The 21041-nt window shown below is 40.3% G+C and overlaps 1 protein-coding gene across 4 annotated transcripts; it reads left to right on the top strand.

Moving 5' to 3' along the window:
• Positions 1-1058: 1058 nt before the first annotated feature.
• Positions 1059-20585, top strand: usp28 (ubiquitin specific peptidase 28). Of its 4 annotated transcripts, none has more exons than XM_085798389.1 (26): positions 1059-1201; positions 3219-3296; positions 4591-4717; positions 4855-4942; positions 5546-5708; positions 8517-8603; positions 8830-8967; positions 9574-9644; positions 9749-9825; positions 9903-10051; positions 10208-10335; positions 10564-10659; positions 10746-10925; positions 11119-11327; positions 12078-12148; positions 12453-12681; positions 12815-13150; positions 13912-14042; positions 14937-15203; positions 15552-15647; positions 16245-16423; positions 16817-16895; positions 17591-17670; positions 17812-17935; positions 18600-18798; positions 18952-20585. In XM_085798389.1, exons 1-26 carry the CDS (start codon positions 1157-1159, stop codon positions 19125-19127), a joined length of 3603 nt encoding a protein of 1200 aa, XP_085654515.1. In that variant the 5' UTR covers positions 1059-1156; the 3' UTR covers positions 19128-20585. The 4 variants fall into 4 exon arrangements, with proteins under 4 accessions (XP_085654515.1, XP_085654517.1, XP_085654516.1 ...); XM_085798391.1 differs by having other exon boundaries at positions 12818-13150; XM_085798390.1 differs by having other exon boundaries at positions 3222-3296.
• Positions 20586-21041: the final 456 nt, after the last annotated feature.

The raw sequence follows: 21041 nt of genomic DNA on the forward strand, positions 1-21041 counted from the left end.
TATGTTGTGATTACATTCATTGTTCATTGAACTTATATTGCTCAGATCACACATTTGCCTCTGAGGACTTCATTATCTCTACAACACAGTCACAGTAATCCTAATAAAGACTCTGAAGACTAGTGGACCTGATGTCCGAATAATAAATTATTTGAATGGTCCTGAAAACATTCTGACGAGACAATATGTATACAGTATAAATATTCTTATTTTATATATTTTTTATTTATAATTATTATTTGATTTATATTTTTCTTCATTCAGACTAAACACATCCATTAAACATACCAGATATCATGGAAACGTGTAACAATGATGCACATGGTGACAGGTTTGAATATTACAACCATCTGTTTGTACTGTATTATCATCAAAATGCAATTGAACAGGAGTGTGCATATACGTATGTGTATATTGAATATAGGGTTTCTATAACTGAAGTGAAATTAAATTCAAGAATATCTATAAAATATTAAATATATAGGGATTTTATTCTTTTGCATTTAGGATTTAAATTTAAATCATGGTTAACTTAATTGCATTCATTCATTTCAAGATATGTTGGTCATGAAAAGGGTTTTCTCAATCTGTCCTACTAAGAACTAAAACTGAAACTTTTTTTTTTTTTTTTTTTTACAATGGTCTCTAGAAGATAGGTTGAATTGAAATACTAGACATCTCAAAACTTGTTTTTTTTCTCAGCAGAGCTTTTGGGAGACACAAGATGCAGGTACAAGAGGCTACAGAAATGTTTATGATCTGTTCAATATCAAGGACCTACTAAACTGGACTTTGTGCATTTATTTATTTATTTATCTATTTATTTATATCATTATTTGTGCGACAGTTATGATATAAGGTGATGACTTCACTCTGAGCTTCTGTGCTGTGATCGCCCCACAGCACAGAAGCTCAGAGTGAAGTCATTGGTGACGGGTGGAATAGTTGAAGTCTGTCCTGACTCCTGCCATTTGCGAGAGCGAGAGCGCGCCCGTCACTGCCGATCGTTCTGGTGCACGCGCGTCTCTTAACAGGTGAGCGCGCGCAGCTGGCCGGTCGCTCTGGCGCTTGACAGATGGAGTTGGACTGACTCGGAATCAGGGCTGAGAAAACATTTGTGGAAAACGGGAAGAAGTTCGGTGTTTTAAGTTCTGCCATGACAACTGAACAAACTGAAAATGGAGAAAACTCAACGAACTCGGTGAGCGCGAGGGACGAAAGCGAGATCCGTTATTAACGATAAACTAGTGACATGTTTGCATCAGAATGCCTGAACAACTAACATTAACACTAACCCAACCGTTAACTAACCTCAAGTCCAAAGCTGCCTTAGAAATGTGGAGTTTTAAGTTATCATTATTATCGTTTTAGTTTAGCAGTGTACACAAAGTTGCCACTATTTTGAATTCGGCTAATAGAAATTTCACCACTGTTTTTAGCTTCTCTGAATACACAGTACAGTGCTTGCCAATTTTTTTGTATTTAAAAATAACCAAAGCATTAAATCTGTGGTAAGCCTAAGTATGGAGCTAAATTTATCAGCAACAAAATCCGTTATACATTTCATTTATTTGTGAGGCCTGAAGGCAATGTGCTGCAGATTACAGGCTGTAAAACACTTTCTCTGGATGTTATTTTACAGTGTAACATTTAGATTTAATCACCACTATTGGCTCTGTGTCCATCCAACAACAAATAGGCCTGCCTAATTAACTATTCCAGCCAGCCATACAGTACACAAAGCCAGGCTTCTAATGATGTTATACAAAAGCATGAATTCAGTGGGGCTGAAAAATTGTGATATTTGTTTGCATCTGTTTTTTGTTTGGTATTGACAGGAGGTGTGTGTGTTTGTGTGTGAGTGAGTGTGTGTTTGAGTGAGAGAGAGAGAGAGAGCGCAAGGGAGAGAGTGAGAGACACCCAGTGCCTTTGTCACTCAGGTCTGGTGGCATGGTGAGTGGAATGATAAACAGAAGCCTGTGCTATCCATGTCAGTAGCCTAAAATAGAGGCTAACCAAGAGGGTCTCAGATAGCCCCTAGACTCCATATAAGTCTGGTTGGCCTGCTCTTGGTTTCCTGTGTGTGTGTGTCAGAGAGATTCTCTGACATCTCCACCTGCTGTTGGGCTAACAGCTTTATATAGCGCCTCTCACTCAGCAGACTCCTGTTATTTCTTTTCTTATGTGTATTAGGTCAAAACATATGACGGCCAGTGAGAGTCAGGGTTTGGTTTTTTCTTTTGTGAGGTGGCACACAATTGATCGCACACAGAATGTATGCATTTATGCATTTTAATTTACACAGCAGGTAAAAATGATTGACTTATCAAGGGCACACTTGTCAAATTATGATGACAATTCATGCATAAATGTTTGTTCTAATCTTCAACATTGCATTAATGTAATAGTCTAATGTTTTGGGAAGTATAATTCGAGAATGAGATTGATACCTCGTGTCAGTACAGTAAATATAACGCCACCAGCAGCTAACTTAGCTTGGCACAAGGAATGGAAACAAGAGCACGCACATCCTCACTCTGCCCAATGGCAACACAATCCACCATGTGTGTACCATACAGCACTTCTTAAGCTGACAAGTTAACACTATATATCTATCCCATTTCTTTTACTTTTTACCAAGAGAACAATTTGCAATGGTTGAGTTCTGTCAGACATTTTCTTGGCTGGGACCAATAAGGTTAACCTTAACCTAACCTCCTGCTGGTTGTTTGGCAGTTGGTCCTCATGTATTCTATATACGAATGTGAACTCAGTATGAATCATCTCATCTAATCCTACAGTATGTGACATCAAATAAATGTCACCTAGTCCTTAAGCACTGGTTATTAAAGCCACTGCATTTTCCACCTTTTTCTCGCTGCATTGTTTTGACCCAACCTCAGCAGGTTGGCATGTGGGCATTTGTCCTTCAGCCCCATACTGTATATAAACCATGTTATATCAGCCCTTATGAGTCACAAGCTATGGATAAGGCCTGCTTTTATCATCTCATCTCTTAAGATCATGGGTTGCATTGGCTAATTCAAAAACATTAAATAATAAATCGACAGGCAGTACAAGAAATTAACTGTAAATGCAACTAGTGAGCACATACAGTCAAATGCCATTTCATAGCTAACCAAAACTCTGTGTCATAAAGAAAATGTCAGCTTGAAGGAATTTAAAGCTGTTCTCCCTGTCTCCATCTCTTCCCTCAGCAGAGTGAAATGCTGATCAACCAGCTGAGGGAGGTCACTGGCATCCAGGACCCACAGATTCTCTACAGAGCCCTGAATGTAAGTCCACAGAAACCACCAGCAGTTCACAGGATGCCTGCCTTTATTCAATATGACAGTGATATCAGTTAATTTCACCACAGTGTCAGTAAGTGAGTGATTTCCAAGGGTGTATCATTATTGCAGCTCTGGGGTAGTCCTACTCCAAATACAGGAAACAAGCCGCCCTGCCATTAAAGAGTTTTGAGATGTTCAAAAGGCATCTTTGTTAGATCTAAACATATTTACCGTACAAATAATCCAGTCAACGCATAGTGAACCTGAGGCTTTTTTGGGATTCTGGGACAGTTGTTCTATATTCTCAGTTCTAACCTTGATACCAGTCTGTAATTTAAAACTCTCGTCCTTTTTGACTTTCACTGTGTTCATCTTTGTGAAATAATGTTTACAGTATTTAAACCTTTTGAATATTTTGGTGCACTGAACTGAAGTGGTTCAGACTGGGGTAAACTGGGATTCTCACTTGCTGTAAAACACCAGGGGCTGGTTTAAAGATGTTTTAGATTGTTCAGTCATGTGAGGCCAGGCTTCATTTTGCTCATGGATTAATCTATTGCAAGTGAGACTGTTTCACAAGAACAACGTTTTTTTTATTTTATTGTACACTTACACGCTACACGTAACTAATTTTATTTATTTATGTTGCTGCCAACAGCAATAAAGTCATTGAAATTATTAAAAACATCTCATGTGAATATTTACTTTCAAAATATTGATTAAGAAATTCATTTAAAATACCTTAGAGACTTCATCCACGCAAGAGACCTTGTGAGACTTGTGAAAAAGAGCTTAAAATCAGATCTAGACAGATTCTGAACAATCTAGCCAGAGGGTGGTTTGTTGGTGACCTGAGGTATACTTATATCTGTACGGATTATGATGTTATGAGCATTTAAGGGTGTAGAGGTGCTTTTTTTTTTTAACAATTTATCCTGCGGAGAAAATTAATGTCTAATGCCATGGCAATGCTAGAGCCACACTTGAAGTGTAATTAATGTCATCTCTTTGATTACGTTCAAAGCTCCCCTAGGGTGCCAAATTTCCACCCCAGTACACTGCTTATGTTTTCAAACAGAACTGCAATTGAAAAAATCCCTAGGAGCCTGTTAATAGGACCTCATAAAAGTGATAACTGACAAACAGTGCAATAAACAGACTGGCTGACTGTGGTGCAGACATCATCCGACCTGTTGGTGTACCAGGGCCAGACAGAGAGGCAGCAGGAGCTCACAGGTCTGGGAGGGGTAAACGTTGCCTATCTGCCCTCATCATTTCCTTGTCTTTTCTGCTTAAGGCCAGTCAGGGGGACATTGGACATGCTGTTGGACTGCTAACAACGCAGCCCGCAGAGGTTCAGGATCCTGGAGAACCACAGGAGGCGGGGACGTCTGAGGAGGCCTGGGAGGGCCAGAAAGGCACAGGTACAGGTACAGCTGGGGATGAAACCAACAGCAACAACTTTATGAAAGTAGTCAGTTTAGTGTCAAATATTGAAGACTATAATAATGAAACACTACACTGACTGTCAGTTAACTAACTGTGTGATCCCTCTTGTCAGGGATTCGCAAAGATGAACTGCAGACGGCCATCGAGCTCAGCCTGCAGGAGTCCCACAATGCCCAGGAGGAGGAGAGAGAGTTCCATAGGTACAAGAAACTCTGTGACTCTGGTTGGGTTTTTAAATTCACTGCTTACAACTATGATATGGAAATGAAAGCGGTGAATGTGGACTTGTGGCCTTGATTATAAACCAGGACACTTCGTATAATACACAGTAGACAAACCATAGGTCACTACCAACAACTCACAGCCCATGCTTAACAAAAACACATAAAAGAACAGTTGCTATCAAAGTGGGTATTTATCAGTTATCCAGGGAGATTTTTCAGCATCTACTTGACAGATCAGTGAAGTTCAAGGTGAAATGTCCTAACTAAATACCTCTTAAACTAATGCCATTAACACAGCTGTACTGTGCTTACTACAGAACATGAGTTTAATTAAGATGGAGGACACGGTGATGACTTCCTGCTTAGTAACATCAACATGTTGTCCCACTCATGTTAGAACATCAACCATTTGCCCTTGTCTTGAAACAGAGTTAGTGTTTTCCCAGGAGCCTTTAGGGTTTCTGAACTCAAATGTTTTATTATGCAGCCTCTACAGAGGACAGGGAATCTAAGTAAGTCAACATGTGTTTTATAGTTGTCAAATCAGTGTCTACAAATGGCTAATTTGATGTTCTGCAGGGCTCTGGAGGCCAGCGCAGAGGAGAATGCAGCAAGAATGAAGAGGAAAAGAAACGAAGGCCAGAATGAGATGTGCAGCCCTGCAGACTGGATCCGTCAGGACGACTGGCCTGTGGGCATTCGCAATGTGGGAAACACCTGCTGGTTCAGTGCTGTCATACAGGTGAGAATCAGCCTGACTGCTGAAAACAAAGAGACAGGGGCCTGTTTTTGTTGCTCCACAACATGGGTAGTGTTTGTCAACTGAGATATCCACAGTACCCTTTTCCACACTATAAATACTGTAACAACTAACTAAAATGGGGACTTTTATAACTATTGTGGTGCAGACAAAAACAACAGACACATAGCATATTTTGGGAGCTGTCTGAAATGAATGTGTTGGTCTCGCTTCTCACATGCAGTTGTTGAAATGTGTGCATACAGTGGTGAGTGTGAGCCAATTGAGTTAGGTAAACTGGGTTTATTATGCAAGTATGAAAAGGTTAATTAACATTCCTGCCAAAAAGAACCTATGTGGGTGTTGTGGGGATATCCACAGGCAAGAGAGATTGTGAATTTAGAGTGTATGTTTAAAAATAAGCTGTAGTGTTAGTAACTTTCAAGCTGTCACTTAAATGTCTTATAGAAAATGACTGCACCACAAAACAGAATAGATTGCTTTGGATGGTAAATGTATTTTATATCACAATGTGTCGCTCTTAACCTGCCCAGTGACTGGAATAGAAATCTGTTTGTGGACAAGAATTTGGCATCGTGTCTCTGGCTAAGGAAACTGGACGCTTGTTTGAATGTCGATTACATTACATGTTTACTTCCAGAGCAAGAGCTTACAGAGCTTACTGTCCATGAAGGTGTAAACATTTAATTTTGTGTGTTTCGACATGGTTGTTTGTTTGTTTGCTTTCAAATATTGTAGTCCTGCAGTGCGGGGGGGTCTACCCCTGGACATATGACTCTTGAATCAAGGAACTATATTCAGAAGTACAAAATTCATAATACAGTGACTACTGTGCACACCTAGCAATTAAGTAAAGGGCACTATGCTACTTCTAGGGTCCACCTGTTCTAACAGACTTAAATAGCGCTCTCACTTGGCTCAACAAACGTTTATATTCTTGTTTGCTCTCCCAGATTTCTAACTTTAGTCCCTCAGAGGTGTCAAACCTCATCATGGCTCTCACCAATCACTATAACCTAGTTCTATTTTATTTTTTTTCCACCACTGTAAAATTAGCACACGCTCAGTTAGTATATTTTCATGATCTTGTGTGTTTTTCTGTGACCTGATGACCTCAAAAGTAAATTCCCTATGAATGCAGTCCCTGCTGTGCTTTTGAAGTGGCAGCAGGAACACTGGGACTTGAAAAAGATCTGACTCTGAATCTCACCCTTCCATCAGCTGTGTACCATGCTAATAGAGTTAAACAGGAGAAACAAAAACAAAAATGTGTGGACATCTTCCTGCTCAATGAGAACGTACTCTATTTCTCTTAGCTTTTAATTCTATTACAAGTCCATTCCCGACTGAATTTAGTCAGGCCTATCAGGTGGCTCGGTGGAAACTGGAGCCCTCATTGAGATGCACAGGCTGTGTGGATGATTAAATAGCGAGTGATCTGATGATGGAGCGAGCGGCCGACTTCCTGGTCTCAGCCTGGAACGGACAGCAAAGAGACAGTGATTGTTTGTCTCTGTTGAGCTGAGATGCCTCTACATCGATTTAAAAGTCAAACCCCCAAAGGACAGAGGTTATTATCTGGAAATAGAAATGAGCAAATGAGGCAGTGTTGTTTGAATACAAATGGTGCTCGGATGATAGTCCTTTTGTTTTGTTATTCACTGGTGTCAATACTGTTTGTTAGCACTGAATTTCCTATTGTAGATTCAACAGAGCCCAACTCTTGATAAAGCCGCTTCCCCTAAAAAAAGTAATTATGTTATCAGACTGAGGCTGAGTGACCACATGATTCAATTGTCAGTTCATTATCCCTCTATTATCCATTGTGGTATAAATTACAGTAAAGCTGAGATAAGCCGTAATTGAATTTCCAACTCAAAGGGAAATATATATCAAGATATTCATAAGTGCTCCGAAGCACTGGCCACCACACATGACACATAAGACGAACTAACTGGTATTAATGCATTTAGTTTGTCTTCAGAAAGTATCAAATTACAGGGCATTGTATTTTTGGTATTATTTGTAAAGTAAAATAAAAGATGTTTCATTTGGATACACTAAAGCAGAAGTCACAGTTCCAATATTGAAATCCAAGGGTCATAGCAAAAGTTATTTCCAAAAGGATAACATGAACCATTGTGTTTTTATCATTTGAGCCAATTTTGAATGTCAGTCAGATGATTTAGTAACTCACAGACATTACATTAATAATGTGGAAAGCACCATTGTAGAGATGCCAGAAGGCCTAAAGCTGCAATATCAAACAAATACCTACTCTTATTATATTGAAAATAATGGAAAATCCTCCAACCTTACTATTTTTTACAACCAATCTTCATTTTAATAAGATTTTCTCATCTTCTTTATAGTATATTAGATATAGACGGAAATGTCTGCTCCATCCTTGTCACTAAAAATGGGTGAGACAGACATAATAATTTCTGGTCCTGAAGTGATCCCACCCTTTTCACTTAGTCTTGATTTCAAACCAATTCAACTATGGCATGTTAAATGATAAGGCTCTTCAGGACAGATATCAGAGAGGGGAGGACTGGCTTGCTATTGCATACTTGCATGCTATTTCCTGCCTTGCGCTTGCTGTCATACTAGCTAAATATTCAGGTGGGACAGCATTTTATGTTGATCAAGTAACATATTTTGCATCTGTCCACTTTTCCTCCATGATCTTTCCATATTAGCGCACCACTGCAGTACTGTACATGGCAACTTGTCTGACCTTGACTGGTTGGCTCAATTAATGCTCCTTGTTGTGTTATCTTGTTGCAGTCACTGTTTCATCTACCTGTGTTCAGGAGGCTGGTTCTCAACTACCACCTGTCTGAGCGAATACTGGAGAAGTGTAAGAGCCACTCAGTGAGTAAACAACTGTCACCAGCAACAAGGTTTCTTCACACAACAGTGGGTTGCACTTGCCAATTCCAGCAGAAAGACTTCTGTTTGCCAGTTTGTTTTTCGTACAGGTTATGTTTTCTCAATGTCGAAATCATAACCACAAAGGAGAGGTGAAATTCACTGATTGTACACACGATGTGGAGGTCTAACCAGAGTGTGAGATCTGACTCTGAGTCTTTGTTAACAGGACAAGAGGAACATAGCTTTCATGCAGGAGCTGCGCTGTCTGTTTGCCCTCATGATGGGCTCCACCCGCAGGTTTGTAGATCCTTCTGCTGCTGTGGAGTTACTTCGAGATGCCTTCAGGACCAGTGAGGCCCAACAGGTATAATACTCACAAACACACACAGTTTTTGTCTTGCACCTTAACTCACAGTTCACTTATTCTTGCTCAGAGGTACCAGCCAGAGCCACCTTGTTCTCATCTGTTGGACATTTCACCACTCTGGTATACACCAGTTTAAGTGTTTGAAATTTCAAAATAAATTACCACAATGAAATACGGTTAAATTATCACTGTTTCTGTTCAGTTTAGCTTTGATTGTTCCCACTTTCTCTTTTCTGTGCTTTTTCCACTCCCTCAATTATTTCCTTCTCTTGGCTTTTATTTGTGTTTTGGGAGGATAAAAAGTGCCTTACCTCCTTTTGTTGAGCTGCCACAGCTGTGGCATGGCATATTTATTTACTTACTTATCAATTTTTTAATTTAAGCTGTTTTTAATAGTGTGTACAGATTTTTGTTTGGTCTCAGTGAAGATTGAATGTATTATCCAGTATTAAGATTGAATGTATTATCCAGTATTATCTTTAATTATCATATCCAGTATTTATCTTAGTATTTCTGAATGGACCTTCATGTGACTGTATTGACTCCTTCACCATTACAGTTTCCATGCTTATCTTACCTTTTTAACTGTTGTCTTCATTTCAGGATGTCAGTGAGTTTTCCCATAAACTGCTTGACTGGCTAGAGGATGCTTTTCAGTTGGCTGCAAGTGGAAAGTAAGTCATATGTTGATGTCACCCACATCCATGATAAATGACTATTCTTCACTGGATCTCTGTTTGCTACATTACATAAACACTACATCATACTTTACTTTCAGTAATGCAGAAAACAAAGAACATAACCCCATGGTCCAGCTTTTCTATGGTACTTTTGTGACAGAAAGAAAACACGAAGGTATGGTTTTACAATATTTATCAATAATTAGTGTGAATTCTCTCATCAGTTAATCACATTTATGTGATTCCTTTTAGGTAAGACGTTATGTAACACAGAGCAGTTCGGCCAGTACCCCCTTCAAGTGAATGGGTTCAACAACCTGGATGAATGCTTAGAAGGTGCCATGGTTGAGAAGGAGATTGAGTCGCTGCATTCAGATCACAGTGTTACATCTGGTCGTGAGGTGAGCCACTTTACAGAATGTACAATTTCTACCTACTTGGTGTTTTCATCCAGCATTTGCTCAAACTGATGCTGTGTTAAAGCAGAAGTAAGTAGCCAAAACGACCGGATCGCTTACTTCTGCTTTAAAAGTAATTGTGTTCTCTCTTGGTTGCAGAGATGGTTCCAAAAATTGCCACCAGTCTTGACCTTTGAATTGTCCAGATTTGAGTTCAACACCCAGCTCGGTCGTCCTGAAAAGATACACAAGAAGCTTGAGTTCCCACAAATCATATATATGGACAGGTGAGCTTTATATCGATAATCGGAGAGTTTAGGTTCATTCGGTTTTATTTTGATCCAACACAATTAAAAAACTGTACAAAGGAATAATTCTAAAGTACATAGGATATACTATTAGAGTGTACTATAAATGTGGACAGGATGAAGAAGCAAGGCTGCCTCAATGTCGTATATCTCTTTAAATGTTTCTATAAATCTAAATTTACAATTGTCTGACTTCTTTGTATCCAGATATCTACACAAAAACATAGAGCAGACCAATGAGAGGAGAGGGGAGGTAAAAAGACTCAAGGAGCAACTTGCTCTCCTCCAACAAAAGTATGAGTGGTAGGTTATTTCTTCAAGTCGAGATCTGGCTTCAGAATTTCTCAGGAACCTGTTTTGAACTCGTCATCTCACATCTCTGTTCACAGCTACAAAAACTATGGCTCAGGACCGACCAAGTATCCTCTTGCAGACATGCTGCAGTTTGTGTTAGAGTTCGCCACCACAAAGCCTACAAATGTTTCTCCTGCCGAAGACCTGAGACTAGCTGCATCTTCACCGACTCCTGCAAGCCCCCCCCTCAGTGAGCCCATCTCCAAAGACAACAGGTGGGGTGTACAGAGGGACAGAAAAGTGTACAAGGCACTGGCCCCTGACCCAACAAAAGTATTGTCAGTGGTCCAGCAGTATATGTCCTGTTATCTCTGTTTCTATTTCTGTACAGACAACAGTCGGCTTCCGACACACAAACATAATGGACAAATTTCCAACCTGTCTTTCATATTTCTCTTGCTGCCTCAGTGCTTCTGGAGAAACAGAATCGTCTGAGGAACCGGTTTCCAGTGTTTCAAGTTGCCAGCGGACCCCCATATACAAGCCCTTCACCCAGTGCAGACACCCCATCGACTGTACACCACACCCAGCCCCACACAGCATCACTGAAGAAGAGCTGCACTTTGTTAAGACCTGCTTGCAGCGCTGGAGAACAGAAGTAGAGAATGATATAAATGGTATGTACATACAATTACCCACAATTTACACACTATTGTTGCCTTTTACACAGTTATCATATGCAGCACAGCCAGATTAAATAAATTTGCTTTACAAGAGCAGTTCTTTTCTTTTTCACAAACGTGGTAAACTAAGTTTGTATCTGTTGTCTGGTGCTAAACTGGTCTACAATAACTTTATCAGAAGTTTCTCACTGACATGGCTCATGAGAGCAGTGACAGTGACCCAAAGGAGAGACATTTGTTACTATAAAAAATGTACATTCAACCGTGTTTACATGCGACAAAAACCATTGACAAGATGGTAACAGAATGTGAATAATCTTGACAGCAAGCCCTTGTTTCCTTTTCCCCCACCTTTGTTCCATCAAAATACCTAGTATATAAATACCTTGTATATAAATAACTGGTGCAGCAAAGAACTTCTTGTGCGCCTGAGGAAAATTCCACTTTACTTGTGCACTGCTGCACACCTGCGCTAAAACAGAGTTCAGTGTTTCTGTGTCTCTCAGCTGACTGTGACTCATCTTCATCCCAGACAATGGATAACAAAAAATGTGAATCGTTATGTTGAGTCATATTCCCCTGACTTGAATACCAGTTGGAGAAATTCTCTCCCAGACTTTCTCATAGTGGTGCAAATAATAGGTGAAAGACTAAAAGATACAAAAGGCATTCATATCTGTGGGTGTACGATATTTATTCCTTTGCTTTTGTTCTGTGTTTCTGTTTGGTGTGTTTGTGTGTCAGAGCTAAAGGCCAGCATTGACAGGCTCTCTCAAAAGCTTGAGGGCATGTACTCAGACAACATTCTCTGCCAGGTAAGACTTACACTGACTTAATTCACTCAGACAAAGAGCAATTCAGTTACACACTTTTCATGTAGAAATTGCAGTGGTCGAGATTAGATGAAACTTTATTGATCTTCTCGGAGAAACAGAAAATAATCTGATGTAAACAGGAGAGCAGAATTCAAATAGGAGCAGATCAGATCAATATCGTACTGCAGTGAAATTAGACCAGCCCAGTCTGCTCTCTGTGTTTTAGTTATTGGATTGCAAAATTGTGTTTCTACTCTATTTTATACAGTTTGTATTCAGTACTGTCTCCTGCTCTTCTGTTCAGGTTCCCTACAGACTCCATGCAGTGCTCGTCCATGAAGGCCAGGCGTCAGCAGGTCATTACTGGGCCTACATCTATGACCACGCCAACAAGCGCTGGATGAAGTACAATGATATCAGCATTACTGAGTCATCATGGGAGGAGTTGGAGAGGGACTCATTTGGTGGCATGACAAATGCCAGTGCTTACTGCTTGATGTACATTGATGACAGGCTACCACACCTTATTACAGGTACCAGTTAATTATTTCAGCTGTCATTTCTAAAACCGATCTTATAAAATATGAAATATGACCATTACCATAAAAAGTCTCAGTGTTTTTTTTGTATAAATCTTTTCTTCAACATCACCTCACACCTACCCAGAAGACACAGATGATGAGACAGGCCAGGTGCTGCATGGCATGGACTCCCTGCCACCCATCCTCAGGCGCTATGTTCACGAAGACAACCGCTGGTTCCAGCAGGAGCTCAGTGAATGGGAGGAGCAGTTCTGCCAGACAGCAGCCCCACAGGGAGAGTCTACAGTGTCTGTCGAGGCCCCAAATCCTGCTCCAGACAATACAGAGCAAACAGCAGTTGAGCCAGCTCCCCAGTCAGGACCATCCACAGAAGAGCCGGACCAGGGAGCTGCTTCAGAGCCACAGCCAGAGCCAGAAACAGAGAAGGAACAGGAGCCCGACCCCAGAGAGAAGCCTGAAGGTCTGTAGTGGTGACTAGAGGTAGAGGAAAGGGGAAAGTATTTTATAAGCGGCATAAAAATACGATGACCGTAAAAATACACCATAAATGTAATCAAATGCCTACACATGTAAAACCAGTAGCTTAGATTTTTAACAAACAATACTGGGGAACTGGGAAGCAGCAGTAGTAATAGCACCTGATTAATTATCTGTTTTGGTGACTTTTTACAATTTAATTTGAATCATAAATGGACAGTAAAGATTTTGGGTTAACACGTTATTATTTTATATTTAAAGGCAGCTTGAACCCAAGAATTGAGCAGACAGTATTTACTGTATGTTTCTAAGCCTCCTAGAATAACAGTCAGAAACTACAATCCCACGATCCTCCATGGAATAAAATTCAAAGAGATGAGAAGAAAATGTCCTCAAATATAATTAAAATTAATTATTAATTAAAAAGAAAAAAAGAGATGAGATGTCTTTGTTTCAATCCTGCAGTTTTCCCTTGTCTCGTGTGTTGGGTCAAAGCGTAACAACAACCTGTCAACACCCCATCGTTGGTGTGAGGCCAACACCCGTGACTGAATTTCTCCAGCGCTCTATCAGTTTGATAACAGAGGCCCGGCTGCACGAGACGCTGATGAGAATGCTGTACAATGTGCACGTGTTAGATGGCCTGGTTAAAATAGGGTTCAGTCATTTAGGTATATATAAGTATTTTTTCAAAGCAAACACACATGTTCACTCATGGCCTCTCATCTTTCTTTCTTGCCCCAGAAGAATCAGAGCCGCCGCTGCCGCCACAGAGCCCTGGCTACCAGCCAGAGGACGGCAGCAGTGCAGCCGTCACTGACACCGTGGGGCCGAATCAGGGCTCCACCTCAGCTGAGAAGGAGCTGCAGAGTCAGGTGGGCAAGTCCCCCTCCCCACATCAGTTGAATATGGGTCAGAGATTCTAGGCCACAAATATAAAGTGTGTACATCTGGGTCAAGAATCTCCTTTCCCCATTTAGCATAGTGATGGAAATCTGGGCTTAATGTGGGACTAGCTATGCAGCAATGTACACATAAAGGTCAGTGATTACTGGCATCAACTGATTTGTTTGATAGTCAGTATCTTTGTCAGAGACATTAAATGTGTTTTTATTGTCTAGTTCTTCAATTTTTCTTATCACAATATTATAAATACCAGTGTAGTCCAATAAAATGACACCACAAACTACAGCTTGAAAAATGGCCTTGGAGTTTAATCAGCAGCTCCAGTACAATGTCAACAAAACAGTTTATAAGTCATACATGGAGGATTCATGATAGATTCTTTCATTAGATGGCATTGAATACACTTGTAACTTTGTGAAGGTAATAACTACTGGTAAACTAAGGTAAACTACTGCTTTACCAATTATGTCTTGTTTACATATCAAGACCTTGTGTACATGAAAGTGAATATTCCTCTGTGTACATGAAAGTGAATATTCCTCTCAAGTACACTTCCAACTGCACAGAGCTGCAGCCTACGTACTGTATAAGAAGGCTGGCCTTTTACTGGACACAAACAGCCTGGGAGAGAGGGTTAAAATAGAAAGGCATGCTGTATACTGTGCATGACTGAATGTGTTTATAATGCATTTAGATGTGTAGATTTAGTTAGGTGCATTACAACATGCAGATACACTATGCAAGTCATGTAAAAACCTGTGTGTTTTCTATGACAGGTGCAAACACTGAACAGGATGAGCGGATATAGATACCAGATGGACTGAAGACAGAGTGATTCTTACCTGTGATTCTTTTCTTGTCAGACTCCTGGCCCTGAGGCAGAGCCTGGTGACCAGGCACCGTCTGACCTCCAAGTGGATAAGGAAGTCACAGAGGTGGCAAGCGTCAGCTCTGAAGCTGAAGCTGAGCCAGAGGTCTCCAGAGAAGCTCCTGAACGTGAGCAGGAAGAGCAGGAAGTTGAGGAGGCCCCAGTTCGACAACGACAGACTGAGAACGAGGTCTCGGAGGTGGAAATCCCCAACGTGGGCAGGATCATGGTGAGGGCTGATGCCGATGGATACAACGAGGAGGTAAGTAATCGGATACTTCATAGCTGCACTTGAAAACCTATTAAGTTAGCATCCTAAATATAAACTGGACTTTAAGAATTTATGGAAACATTTTAGTCATGCCAACTGTTTGATGAACAGTGTATTATAAATGGGATATTCTCCTTTACCACTGAACCGCAAGGTCAGTGTATTAATGATTAGTGAAAGCCTGCAGATGTCTGTTTTTGTACCTGCTGTAACTGCTTTTAGGACACTTTTGTTTTTTGCCCTTTTGTAGTTTTTGTCTTATTTATACAATGGTTGACCCACTTGGTGTTGTAATCACTGTTGTTGTTTTTTCATCTTTGCTGCTGTGTCATTTCCCAGATGATGCTGACACCAGCTATGCAGGGCGTCATTTTGGCCATAGCCAAGGCCCGGCAGATTTTTGACAAGGAAGGCCCAGAGGCTGGCCTCATCAAGGTATGGTCTTCCTCACATCTCACATCGACACTACATTACACAAAATCAATGCATGATTAGAATCATAATTTTGAATTCTGATGTTTTAACCCATTATCTTCTGGTATCTAAAAACATCTAAAAATTGTTAGACTTTCTTAACAACCACAAAAACATTTTAAAGTATATGAAATATTAACACTGTCAATCATTAAAGGATCAGTAACCTATAACATATTTCTTTCACTAAATGATAAATATAAGAATTTCTATAGAGTGCAGCTTTCAAAGGAAAGTCAAAGTCAAACACACAGTTTTGACCTCATCTCTTGACTCTGAATAATCCCCTCATTTTAATAACAACACGGAAAATACTCAAACCACCAGATAAAAGTAGAAAGAAATCAATTTGCCCTCTTCACATGAGGAGATACTTGTACTTGATACTTGAAGCCCAAAGGCACAATGTATCTGTCAGTGTGTGACTTGTAACATTCTTGGTCCATGTATAAGCCATTGTGGGGTATAGCTGTCTTTGTGTGGTTGAATCAAATGAGTTGTGTCTGTATGCTGTCTGTAAGCAAGCTGAAATATCAAACCCCCCCTTGGCTCCTTCAGGCCTTCCATGAGGAATACTCCCGCTTGTACGAGCTCTCCCAGGAGGAGACTACACCCCAGGAAGATGTTCGTCTACAACATGCTCTGGTCTACTTCTTCCAAAATAAGGCACCAAAGCGCATCATTGAGAGGACACTTCTGGAGCAGTTTACTGACCGTAACCTGAGCTTTGATGAGAGGTACATGCAAATAAACAAACAAGACAAAATAATGTGTAGAAAATAACCCTTAGACAAAGCAGAAATCTCTTGTTTTGAAATGTATTAAAACAAGCTGACTAAAAAGTTATGAGGAGATGAGGTAAAATTATGTCTGACAGGCTTCTGTCAGTGGATTGTTAATGTATAATGTGGGCATGAGCAGAACAACTGAGTAACTTGAGCAACACATGGCTGTAGAGACAGCTTTACCCATGGCGGCAGCATGAGCAGTAACAAAGCAGAGCATACAGCATGCATAGTGCACCATCTAGTGTCCAAACTGGAGATCTGCTCCTTGGTGCTGATGGTTTTTTTTTTGCATAAATCTGTTTAAGCACCCAGTCTCTTTTTATGTCCTCTGTGTGTATGCAGGGCCATCAGCATCATGAGGGAAGCCCGATCTAAGCTGCGCCTCATCAAGCCTGAAGACATGGACATGGATGAATATCTGGTACTGTCTGTGGCCTTGAAGAATTTAGTCGAACCCTAAATATTCACACTTTACCCTCGATTGATAGTTGACTTATTTTCAAAAAGATTTCACATGTAGAGAACAAAATTTGTTACTCACTTTGTTGCCCAATAGTGCAATAACATGTCATGACAAAAAAGGTGAAAAACACAAACAAACTTAAAAATATTAGTTGAAAAATAATTTATCAGAGCCATTGTGTTGAAACAAAAAATGACCAGTAAAATATCTGTAACTAAAAAATAAAAAGTATTCCCCACTGGAGAGCCATTTGTAACTGGGTGAATAGCTGATTTCTTTTCATATTTTTCAGCAACACTTAAAAGAAATATTGAAAATATTACTGTAAGTAGCTGAGCACAGTGTGGGTAAAAAGTGTATTTTAGTCTGAGGGGTTGGGAAGTGTTTCAACTCAATGACATTTGGTCACATTGGAATGAGAACTCGTATATGCAAATACTCACCTTGATGAGACAGTTTTAGTGTTGAAGACTATAATAATAATACACTGGAGTATTAACCTCTTTGTTGTAACAAAAATATTGTAAATCTGGCACCAGACTCTCTGGCGTTGTCTCTTCATAGCATTTACCAACTGAAACAAAAACCATTACAACTGATAAATAAATACATTTGCCAAATAAATTGTTATTTGTTCTGTGTGCCCTTCACAGCAGTGGCATGATGACTACAGGATGTTCAGGACAGTGTTTGTGTACCTGCTGACTGGGCTGGAGCACTACCAACATGGAAAGTAGGTGTTAAATATTCACCACTGAACCACCATGTGTCAGATCTGCTTGTTTGTGCTCATCCATGCTCATCCCCATCAAAACTCTGCCACACCACTGATTTGTCTCAAGATTTACACTGTTGCCTGGTGTGTTTGCTGCAGGACGCGGGAGGCACTGAACTACCTGGCTCACGCGTACGAGACCAACACCACTCTGCTGAAGAACGGAGAGAAACGTGGCATGGATAAGTCTCTTATTGCGGTTTACAGGAGGAAATGCCTCACCGTGAGTAGGGCAGCTCTGTGTGGAACCAAAGTAGACTATTGTGAAGCATGATAAACAGCACTAAGGTTAGAATAACAATTTCACAACAGTCTTCCCTTAGGTTTTGATATTTCTTAAGTAGATGTCTTGGCATGCACAAGGGGAAATTTCAGGGTTCACCAGAATCATGGTAATCCTGTTCTGAGAAATGTTTTTCAGACATTTAAAGACATCTAGTCTAGAGTTGCTGAAATATCTTTCTCCAGAACAAAATGTTCCCATATTTAACTACTGCCACTAAACAAGTAGCACTCCTACAGTCATTAGAGTTTACAAAATAGAAGTACAGAAAGTACTAAGACAGTTGTTGGTTGTTCTTTTTTGCACTTCAGGATGTTGCTGAATTTTAAAACGGTGACTATTAAGCCAAGGCTCATAGTGAACCTGAACCTGTTCTTTCTGTTTCAGTTCAGTCTTAGTTCAAGTTCTGGAGGCTTCAATTTTTTCAAACCATGCCCAAATGTGTATGCATCAAAATCAGATTTAGAGCAGTGAGCAGATTACTCTGAAAGCAGCCTACTCACACTCTAACACACCAGTGGAGTACATTAAACATAGTTATAAGCACAGTGGTGCAGGGCAGTCCTGACTGTAACTTTCTTCTCTATCCTCCTCCATTGTGCAGGCCTTGAATGAAAGTGCATCACGGCTCTTCTGCAGTGGTGAGGAGAGCAAGGTGGAAGAGGGCATCGCCATCATGGACGAGGTTGTGATCCCCTGCCTTCACCTGATGAGCCGGGACTCAGCTTTATTCCAGGAAGACCGGGATGCCATGGAGAACATCCGCAGCCACTGGTGCTGCTGCCTGGGACAGGACATGGATGGTACCATCAGTCATAGTGACACTATTTAGTCTGAATCAAAAATATTGTCATTTTGATTTTACTTGTTGGAAATTTCCCAAACAGTGTCCTTCTATCCCTTTAAAATACACTGAAATAAACCTTATATTTCTACTGCTCTTCTGTTCTGTTTAGACTCGTTGCAGGTGAAGCTGGGTGAGTTGCTTCCCAGGGTTCTGGACGGCTCAACTGAGGCAGTAGTGCTTAAAGACCCACCCAAAGTCCACGTCACCCAGGCCCACGACCTGTGCAGTCGCCTGGCTGCTGTCATGGAGTCCATCCACAACACCTCGATAGTCATCGTCAAGTGATTTCCTCGGTGAAACAACACAACAACTCCATTCAAGCGTCCGTTACAGTTGCAAGCAACTTTGATGGCGAGTCGTTCTGTCTTGAGAGACTGCGTGGTTGAGACATCATGTAGATTTCAGCAGGCCACATTGTGTATTTCATTTAAGCTGCTGGTTTGGTGTTGCACATGAATATTATTTTTTGATATGTTATCATAGCAAGCTTTAAGCATTCGTTAGTGGTAGATCGGGGATGAGCAGGGCTGTCACCACATGAGCACATGGTCCTTACAGCAGCGTTACTCCATCAAGAAAAATTACATCCCCATCATTCTTCTTAGTGGCTTTCAAGTAAGGACCCTGCTGGCCCATCACCAGCAAGCCCCATCTGCTAAAAAAATACAAACAGTCATAATGGCCTTAGATCAGCAGCAGGTTATGCAAAAGAGGCTCATATGACTTACAGAACTGCACCCTTAATACTTTTATTTATTGACCAGATATCAGTGAACATCTACGTGTTCTAAAGTTTTTGCCTCAGATCATCTTTGACTTTAATTGGTCAAATTGGTTTGAACTGTCTTCAAAAGTTGCTACAGCACAGTGGCTGTGATCCTTTCATAAAACAGGACTGGACTGTAAAGATTTATTTAGATATAACCAGCTTCTTTTCTCTGTCGCACCCATCACTGAAACAATTATTCATGAATTTGACCTGCTAAACATCCAACAATAATCAATCAACAGGACAATGACGCATTAGATTCTGAGTGGCACTCCAAAAAGCTTCTATATGCACATGTTTTACTGACTGGTAGATGTATTAACTTTAACTTTACACTGGCAACATTTAGACTCTCACTCAACTCTGCAGGGAGTGATTAGATGGTTGATTGTGTTGCTAAGCATTGTGAACACATGATGAAGCCTTTAAACGGGGCTAAAAAAAACAAAACAAAACAAAAAAAACACTAGATTTGTACTGCACAGTAACAAATACTGTTTATTAGCGTCTTCTTTTTTAAATATATGTTTTATATTACTGTACTTTGTATTTTTCCTAAACAGACTTTTACATGTAGATGAAGCTCGTACAGATATCTACAGTCCAATCATGAAGAAAGATATTAATGGAAGTGTCTTCTGTACATCTTAAAAAAAGAGCTGCTGCACACTCAGATCTCAGCATAACTATGGCCTGGATCTGCAGCCAGTGACGATGCCCTGTTGGACAGCACCTTACATGTGCCTTTTCTGGCTTTCTGAAGGGTTTTCTGTAAAGCAGCATTTAAAGGAAAGACATGGGACAATGACAGATGAAATCTTATTTTTGTGTCACAGATTCAAAGCAGTTTCATGAATAAAAACTCCAGATCAGCTGCTGGTTTTCAGACCAGAAACATGGCATACCTGTATTTCACACTGCCTTTTCTCTTGTAGTCTGTGATGATACTCAATAAATGTTTTAAATACTCTGTGCACTAATTGACTGCCTTCATTTTGACTTAAGAGTGTTGCTGACGTAACTTTATATTTATATCAGTTATTGTCAAACAATCCTATGAAAATATTAAATCCAACAATGAATTCATCCCACTAAGATGCTAGTCAAATGAAAAGGTTTAGTCTGTGTCATGTTAGGTTTTTTTAATGTGATCTAGGAGAATATTTTTCTGTAGAGAGTAATTCTTCCACTGCTCAGGAGAGGGCCAAGTCTCAGCCAAACTTTCTTGGATCCCCAACTGCTCAGGAACTGCAGGGTGGGGTGGAGCCTTTCCTCCAAAACAACACAGTAACTTATGACCTCTGACTAGAAGTGCGCTCTTTTCGACGAACTAAATAGCCCTAAATAACTAAACAGACTCGGTCGCAATTATAAATAGGTCTCTGATATCGGTAAATCATCACGGTATACATTTAATAGCAGTGAGTAGA

Source organism: Trachurus japonicus, chromosome 14 (genome assembly GCF_045865225.1).
Source record: "Trachurus japonicus isolate A0001 chromosome 14, Traja_1.0".
Taxonomy (NCBI): Eukaryota; Metazoa; Chordata; class Actinopteri; order Carangiformes; family Carangidae; genus Trachurus; species Trachurus japonicus.

Excerpts from the sequence above, each read along its gene's own strand:
- usp28 (XM_085798389.1), top strand. The coding sequence starts at position 1,157 with ATGACAACTGAACAAACTGAAAATGGAGAAAACTCAACGAACTCG. Across the intron at positions 4,718-4,854 it reads GGAGGGCCAGAAAGGCACAG|GGATTCGCAAAGATGAACTG; the intron begins GTACAGGTACAG and ends CCCTCTTGTCAG. Across the intron at positions 18,799-18,951 it reads CCTGGGACAGGACATGGATG|ACTCGTTGCAGGTGAAGCTG; the intron begins GTACCATCAGTC and ends TGTTCTGTTTAG.